Below are 9,104 nucleotides of genomic sequence, written 5' to 3'. Positions count from 1 at the left end.
CGCGAGCCATGTTGACTGTTGTCAATGACTTTTTTCGATGTGTTTTTGGTAATTTAAAACTGGTTTTACCGCGGATGGGAACATATTCTCGGCTCTCCCATTCGCCATCTGTGTTGTTGTAGAGACGACTTTCGGCGCGCAAGAGTGACGTTACTCGTTAAGAACACGTCACGCAAATAAACGAATCTGATTGGACGATTGATTTTGTACCGTGCTCGAGAGGCCGCTAATGGGCTGGGTCCCAGATTATTTCTCACAGTGTTTGAAAAATACAGGGAGAATAGTCTGGCTGTGCCAGGCAAACTTCTGTTAGGATCTTGCGGTTTGCTCTTGGGGTGAACTTGCTTGGACGGCCAGACCTGGGCATGTTGGCAGTTGTTTTGAATGTCCTCCACTTGTAGACTATTTTCCGGACAATGGAATGGCACATTTGATATTCTTTTGAGATCTTTTGAAATCCCTTACCAAAATCATAAGCGTCTACAGTCTTCTTTCTGAAGGCCTCAGACAGCTCCTTTGATCTCACCATGCTGTTTTCTCTCACTTCAACAGTCATGCACCGTTGAAAGTATTCTGCATTGAGGAGTGGGGCAAACTTTCTTTAGACCCATGTCAAAGACTAGTAGATGGCTACAAAAGGTGTCTCACTGAAGTTATTTCAGCCAAAGACGGTAACACTAGCTATTAAGTGGTAGGGTGTCCTAACTTTTTCCTCAGTTAGAATATGCATTTTTGTTGATATATTTAGTTTAATGAGTAAGACAATGTTAATTTCTGTTGTTTACCTGCATTTAAATCACTTTCTTTTCCATAGATAAAGAAAAACAAGATCAGACATTGATATGTGAACATTTCTTAATAAAGAACTGAATATTTAATGGGGTTTCCTAATTTTTTCACATGACTGTTGTACATATGGAATGGAATATTACGACGTTAATCTCGTAATATTGCAATTTTTTTGCCGTACTAATGTTACGATCTTGTAGTATTCTAATATGACAATTCTCGTAGTCCTATTTTTTTCTTTCTTTGTTAGCCCCTAAAACTCCGTTGTAACTGTCAGTACTCCCAGTTCTAAAAGAAATGCTACATTGTGTCTTGTCCGTTAGCTTGGCCTCACCATGCCGGACTGCATGCAGGTGCTAGCGGCTAATGCGACGAGCTAGCATTCCCTGGCGACATCCTTTGGCGCGCAATCGGAAATATTTACACCAAATTTTCTAAAGTGCCCGAAATTAAATGATGATGAAACGAAGAAAGACACTTGCTGGTCAAAGTTGGCACATTAACGACGGTTAGCGGGTAGCTAGGAACTTAGATAAACAGGTGACGAGAACGAAAATGCTACGAGGTTTTTCAGACGAGCTTTCTAAAACGCTACATGATCGCTCGTCCGATTAAAACGAAACAACAAAGCACAAGACGAAAAATTTTGGAGTATATTTTAGCGGTCAATGCGATGATTTTCGCTAACATTAGCACGGAAACAGCACGTTGATGTTGGGAAGTTTTTGACTTTTTGAAATTTATGTTCATGCTGTAGTTAAGGGTTTCTTTGTGCTTTTTTTAAATTCAGTTTTTAATTTGTTTCGGTTAATTTCTTAAAAATTCATTCTCGCTAAAGAAAGCGTTAAATGAAATCTTGAGAAGGAATTTTTCTTTAAACTAAACTACGTCACACTTTTTGGTCCTTAAATGAGTTGGTTTTGTAAACGTGTTCTAATATTTTAAATTATTAGTTCCTTCAGTCGTTATTTTTGTAAATGTTCGAAAATTGATCCATTTTTTAAAACTTTTGTTTTGATTCTAAATGTGTTTATTCACTGTTTGAGTTTGGGCATTATTTTTTTAAGTTTAGGAATTATATTTTTAAGTTTAGTTTTAAAAATGTCTTCTTTTTTTTAAGTTGTGCTAGTAATTTTGGTTTATGCAAGTTGTTTTTATTTATGTTTACAATTTTTTATTTGATTTATTTTACTGTAATATATGTTCATATATATATATATATATATATATATATATATATACTGGACTGTCTCAGAAAATTAGAATACACAATATTCTAATTTTCTGAGACAGTCCTGTACATTAATCCACCATTTAAAGCAGGGGTGTCCAAACTTTTTGCAAAGGGGACCAGATTTGGCGTGGTAAAAATGTGGGGGGCCAACCTTGGCTGACGTCCTTTACATAGAACAATATACAGGACTGTCTCAGAAAATTAGAATATTGTGTATTCTAATTTTCTGAGACAGTCCAGTATATACACATATATATATATATTTCATACTTTTGTTCACTCATTTTAACTTCATATTTTTACAATTTTAAACTATTTGTTAGTTTTGGGAGATTTATTAAAATTTATTAACACTTTTTTGTACTCTTTTGTTATTTTACTGTTTTATTTTTTTGTATTTTTTTTTTCATTGTTTCGTAAATGGCTTTTTCTTATCCATGTAAATTACTTTGGATTTTGTACATTTTTTACTGTCCTGCTTTGGTAAATTTTAATTATACTTTCATAAATGTGTACATTCATTAGTAAATTTAAATTATGTGAAATCAATTTTTTCAATACATTTGTGTGTAACTTTAATTGTGTACATTTCATTTGTTTTTATATATTTTTTTAATTAATATTCCAATTGCATTTTAGGTTTTCACTTTTGTGAATGTGTTTACTTAATTTTTTTGAAAAAAAAAAACATTTTTGGGTTTTTCGCATTCCAAATCAGTTTTTTTCACATTTTGTAAATGGTTTTATCTACAAATGTAAAATACATGTACACTTTGCATGTAACATTCCTGTAGTTACCCCCCAACACCCCCCTTTTTGTTGCTAGCACACAGCTACATTGTCGGACAAACTTTACATTCAAATATTACTACTGTAGTTTGGATGGCGACTGGGTATTAAAAAAAAAAGTAAAGCGTGGGTAACAAGCAGTTCACGTGGACACGTTAATGAAAATCAAACAGTGGTTCTCAAACTGGGGTCCTCAAAATTTTGCAAGTTGATTTTCAAGCCAGTTGTAACGTAGCTTCAATATTTTGGACATTTTGATTTGGTCACTTTCAGTACTTTCTTAAATTACTTGTAAAAATTCTAAATTTGTCACCTTAAAACTATGACATAGCCGAAGCTTTTTTGAATATAAATGTTCCCCTGGTTTGAGAACTGCAAACAAAAAAGACGAGACTGCGGTAGACGACGACGATGTGGTTGATAGATGCTGAGCCTGCAGCGTGAAGTTGGTCCAAACGGGAGGCGGCATCCTCGTCAGAGTGGTCCCAAAAGACAGGCCGGGAAACGTTCGGCGAGTCCCGAATGTGCCTCACAAGGCAGGAGGAGGCTTGACTCTCAGGGTCGCTCGCAACATGGCCCCACGGCGCTTTCCAGTGACATCTGCGACGAGTGCCGCATGAGGGGGGCGCTGGTGGGCTCCACCATGGACGAGGTAGGGAACAGCTTGTACCAGCCAATCACCGTGCTGCTCAGGTCCAGCTCCTCCAATAGGATGCGGGCCACCCCCATGAAGCATTTGCGCTCCATGCGCCCGTAGTTGCCCCAAACAATCAGCTAGCAACAATAAAAAGATTACAAGAACACACACATTTTAGGTTCATGTTGGAGAGTAACCATGGTTGCTTTATTGGGTTAAAAAATTCAACCCTTGAAGCCAGTTTAACTTTGCAAAATGAAATTTGGAGGACATGTCCATTGTAAGGATACCCACAAAAAAGTCTCAAGATGTCATGCTCAAAAACACACCGAAAGTCTGCCATTTGCCTTTAAGTGGGCATTTTATGCTCTTTCTAAGAGTTTTCAGGGTATTCAAATTTGTTGAAAAAAAAACCCCTAAAGCCTGTTTGACTTGTCCACATAAAACTTGGCAGACAAGTTTATCACAAGTAGAGCCACAAAAAAGTCTCAAGAAGCCATGCTGAAAACCACACTGAAAGTCTGCCATTTTGGTTTGAAGTGGGCATTTTAGCCTCTTGCTAGCCGTTTCCATTAGTACTTAAATGTTTTGAAAAATTCCGCCCTCGAAGCCAGTATAACTTGGCAATGTGAAATTTGGCAAACATGTCCATTATGAGGATACCCACAGAAAAGTCTAAGAAGTCATGCTCAAAAATACACCAAAGGGCTGCCATTTTGCGTTTAAATGGGCCTCTTATGCTCTTTCTAAGTGTTTCCAGGGGTATTGCAATTTGTTGAAAAATTCAGCCAAAAGCCTGTTTGACTTGTCCACATAAAACTTGGTAGACAAGTTTATCACGAATAGAGCCGCAAAAAGTCTCAGAAAGCCATGCTGAAAAACACACCGAAAGTCTGCCATTTTGGTTTGAAGTGGGCATTTTAGCCTCTTGCTAGCAGTTTCCATTAGTACTTCAATATTTTTGAAAAATTCAGCCCCTGAAGCCTGTTTGACTTGTCCACATAAAACTTGGCAGACATGTTTATCGCAAGTAGTGCCTCAAGAAGTCATGTTGAAAAACACACTGAAGGTGTGCCATTTTGGCTTGAAGTGGGCTCTTGCTAGCAGTTTCCATTAGTACTTAATTTTTTTTTTTTTCGGAAATTCAGCCCTCGAAACCAGTTTACCTTGGCAATGTGAAATTTGGCAGAAATGTCATTTATGAGGATAACCACAAAAAAGTCTCAAGAAGTCATGCTTAAAAAACACACTTAAGGTCTGCTATTTTGCCTTTAAGTGAACATTTTATGCTGTTTCTAAGTGTTCCCAGGAATATTCAAATTTGTTGAAAAATTCAGCCCCTGAAGCCTGTTTGACACGTCCACATAAAACTTGGTAGACAAGTTTATGACAAGGAGAGCCACAAAAAAGTCTCAAGAAGCCATGCTGAAAAACACACCGAAAGTCTGCCATTTTTGGTTTGAAGTGGGCATTTTAGGCTCTTGCTAGCAGCTTCCATTAGTACTTAAATTTTATTTTATTTTTTTTGAAAACTGATAATTTTATAGCCATTTTAAGTGGCTAATATAAAAAAACAGTTATATCAAGATTTTATTAAGGGACAACTTAGAATTTTTTAGATGCCGCTGCTCATGGAGACTCATATATGCCTAAAGGTGCCTGTTTTGGGTTTAGGTCACTAACAGCTTTGGTTTTGAAAATATTTGAATTTTAAGTTTTTGAAAATAGGCCCCCTATGGAGCTGTCCCGTGCCCCTTTTGCCGTCAACTGATAGTGAATTCGATGGCTTGGGTGACAAGTTCGTCATGGGTAGACCCAAAAAAAAAGTCTCAAGAAGCCATGCCCCAAATCTGACTGAAAGTCTGGCAGTTAAGTTTGAAGTGGACATTTTAAGCTTTTCCTAAGAGAACATGACTCAATCACTACTTAGTGCATCTCTGCCACGAACTATGAATATTTGCTGGTAAACACGTTTCATCGTACCTGGACCACCTTCCCCTGTGGGCTCTCGGAGAAGACCAGCACTTGGTTGTAAAGAGGGTCCAAGGACTTCCTGGCTGATTTGGTTTTCTTCTTGGCTACGCAGGCGCCGTTCTCCAGCAGGTAGACTTTAATGTAGGCCGCTAAAAAAGTCAAAATATGACAATAAAACATCAATAGAAAAAAAAGTTCAGGTTATCCTCTTTATTTTTAATGCTTTGTTTATCCTTTTTGGCCCAGTACGCTTTGTTCTTATGCAATGCCGCCGCATAGCATATTATGCAACCGTGCAGATTTAATAGTTTTTTTGTTACACAATGAACCTGTGGCATTCGGGGAATTACCGGGAGGCCCCTTGGAGCCCACTTTCATGGTGAGTCCTCTCGCCTGGACCACCTCCACCTCCAGACCTCCGTTCCTCTCCATCAGGCCGATCTCCACGTCACCTGGATAGAAGCCATTACAATCATGACATTATGACAGTTATCAAAAAGTATCAATACTCAGTAATTTATTTGTTTTGCACTACCGCTGGTCACTGCAAATATGTGGTGATTTCATGGAGTGAATTTGATTTTGCACTTGTCTTCATAATAAAGGACGATATTACCAAATCGATGTAATTTCAATTATAATGTCCTCCAAACCATCAACGTGCCTCCTAGACCCGTTCCCAACCAAACTTTTTAAAGACACCCTGCCTCTAACTACTGTATTGATATTATCCTAAATATAATAAATACCTCATTAGTTACTGGCCACGTGCCGCAGTCCTTTATATATGCTGTTAATAGGGCTGTCAAACGATTAAAATTTTTAATCGAGTTAATTACAGCTTAAAAATTAATTAATCGTAATTAATCGCAATTAATCGCAATTCAAACCATTTATAAAATATGCCATATTTTTCTATAAATTATATATATAGTCTGTAAAATAAATTGTTGGAATGAAAAGATAAGACACAAGATGGATATATACATTCAACATACGGTAATAAGGACTGTAGTTGGCATTTCATTCTACTGTCATTTAAATCCTTCTATGCTGTCCTCACTCCGAAGCGTCTACTTTTTCCAAAGCTAGACAGCTAGTGAACGACGCCTTAATAATCAGACTTCTTCCTTTTTCATCTGATTTATTAATAAAATGGCCTCAAACCATTGTCCTCTTTAGACCGTCGTAAAACTACAACAAAAAAAAGTACACAAGCATTGCATTAGCAACAACGTTAGCTTAGCACGCTATATAGGTTCACTAAACATAAAAAAAAAGCGTCTCATACAAAAAATATAACATTTCGCTTACTAACATAATATGTACATTCTTTACAACAACCTTACTTACGGACAAATCTTGTCCAAGGATCATGTAAGCACAACATTACAACGTAGGCGTCAGCCCGAGACGTCGTGCAGCCATTGTTGAACTGGCAAGAAAACAATAAACCATGTCGCAAAGGGACCACAAGAGTTCGCTGTTAGACAGCACAAAAAGCCTTGCTGTAAAACTTACCAAAAGGCAGAATACTGTCTGAGCGGGACATGTGCGTTAATTGCGTCAAATATTTTAACATGATTAATTTTAAAAATTAATTACCGCGCGTTAACGCGATAATTTTGACAGCCCTAGCTGTTATTAAACCGCTTTTGAAAAAACCTACTCTTGACCCTGATTTCTTGGCCAATTATACACCAATCTCTAATCTACCATTTCTCTCCAAAGTCCTTGAAAGAGTGCTAATTAAACAGCTCTGTCAGCACCTACAGGACAATAGTTTATTTGAACATTTCCAGTCTGGCTTTCGAGCTCATCATAGCACTGAAACTGCATTACTCAAAGTAACTAATGACTTGTTACTAGCCGCTGATGTTGGATTAGTCTCGATCCTGGTTCTGTTGGACCTGAGTGCAGCCTTTGACACAATCGACCATAATATCTTATTGCAGAGACTAGAATGTGGCATAGGCGTTAGAGAAGCAGCCCTCTGCTGGTTTAAATCATATTTATCTAATAGGTACCAGTTTGTCAATGTAAACCAGCAATCATCACCGTACTCTAGAGTTAGTTATGGTGTGCCGCAAGGATCGGTCCTCGGGCCCATCTTGTTTATCCTGTATATGCTTCCTCTAGGTAATATCATCAGAAAACATAGCATTAACTTTCATTGTTACGCTGACGACACACAACTGTATTTATCAATTAAACCTGAGCAGATCAGGCAAGTGGAAAAACTAAGCACCTGCGTCCGAGATATAAATACATGGATGAGCACTAACTATCTTCTACTTAACCCTGAAAAGACATAAGTCCTTATAATAGGCCCGAAAAGTGTGAGAGACTCTTTAGCTGTCCAGATAGTCACTCTGGACAATGTAAGTGTAGCCTCCAGCACCACAGTTAAAAACCTAGGAGTTCTATTCGACCCTGACTTATCGTTTAAAGCTCACATTAAACAAACCTGCAGAGCGGCCTTCTTTCACCTGCGCAACATAGCCAAAATTAGAAATATTTTATCTAAAAACGATGCAGAAAAATTAATTCACGCGTTCGTTACATCAAGATTGGATTACTGTAACTCCCTACTTGCAGCTTGTCCTAAAAGTTCTCTAAAAGGTCTTCAACTAGTCCAAAACGCAGAGGCAAGACTTTTAACAGGAACCAATAGAAGAGAGCACATCATCCCTGTGCTCCGGCCCCTCACTGGCTTCCAGTCGAGTTTAGAATTAAATTTAAAATCCTCCTTCTTACATTTAAGACCATTAATGGGTTGGGGCCATCTTATCTCACTGATGCTCTAGTTCCATACCGCCCCAACAGAACACTCCGCTCTCAGAATGCAGGTCTACTGGTAGTTCTCAGGGTTTCTAAAAGTACTGTCGGAGCTAGAGCCTTTAGCCACCAAGCCCATTTTATGGAATCAGCTTCCAGCTAATATTAAAGACGCCAAGACAGTCTGCACATTTAAGATTAGATTAAAAACGCTCCTATTTGACAAAGCTTATGGTCAGGCAAGTTGAAGTCGGAGTAGACTCACAGTTTAGTCTAAGCTGCACTAGAAGCTATAATGCTGGGGGAAGTACAGCCACTGAGTTCTATCTCCTTTTTCCTCACTCTACCGACCACTTGTCTTACTTTATTTCTATTTTCCAATGTTATTATCTAGTTGTCTAGTCTCTTCATCACTAGTCGCCCGGTGTCCCCTTTCCCCTCCCCCCTCTGGGGAGGGGCTATTTTTCAGCTGCCGCCTCCTGACTGTCCGGACCCCTGGCCGGATGGACGTCCTCGTTGCTACCCCCGTCTCATCTGGCTAGATGGACCTGTTCTTGTTCCTTTACTCCACTGCATCTTTACGGACTGTAACTTCGCCTGCTAATTCCCATTGGCAGTCCGGGTGCGTCCTGTCCATCCGTCCTGGGAGTGGATCTCTCCTGACTGTGGTACTCCCCAAGGTTTCTCATTTTCTCCCAAAGACTCTGGAGTTTTTGGAGTTTTTTGTTGCCGACATTGAGGGTCTAAGGATGGGGGATGCCCAGGACTTGAACTTTATTTATTCATCTTTGTTTGCTTCATTTGCTGTTTCTGATTGTGTATCATATTGCCTCTGCAAAGCTCTTTGAGACAACCTTGTTGTGATTTAGGGCTATACAAATAAAATGGAATTGAATTGAATTG

General features: G+C 38.6%; 1 protein-coding gene across 2 annotated transcripts in view; it reads right to left on the bottom strand.

The window, feature by feature from the left end:
* Positions 1–2,065: 2,065 nt before the first annotated feature.
* The window catches only part of rims4 (regulating synaptic membrane exocytosis 4), a 44,909-nt gene continuing 37,870 nt past the window's right edge, over positions 2,066–9,104 (bottom strand). For both annotated transcript variants that reach the window (XM_057846545.1, XM_057846546.1), the window contains 3 exons: positions 5,774–5,875; positions 5,433–5,572; positions 2,066–3,586 (listed from right to left, as the gene is read on the bottom strand). In XM_057846545.1, coding sequence (XP_057702528.1) covers positions 3,368–3,586; positions 5,433–5,572; positions 5,774–5,875 — 461 coding nt within the window. In that variant the 3' untranslated portion in view covers positions 2,066–3,367. The remainder of the gene's footprint in view (positions 3,587–5,432; positions 5,573–5,773; positions 5,876–9,104) is intronic.

Source organism: Corythoichthys intestinalis, chromosome 9 (genome assembly GCF_030265065.1).
Source record: "Corythoichthys intestinalis isolate RoL2023-P3 chromosome 9, ASM3026506v1, whole genome shotgun sequence".
In the NCBI taxonomy this organism is placed as follows: domain Eukaryota; kingdom Metazoa; phylum Chordata; class Actinopteri; order Syngnathiformes; family Syngnathidae; genus Corythoichthys; species Corythoichthys intestinalis.
The sequence above is the reverse complement of the archived record's forward strand: the minus strand, read 5'-3'. Positions and strand labels throughout refer to the sequence as shown.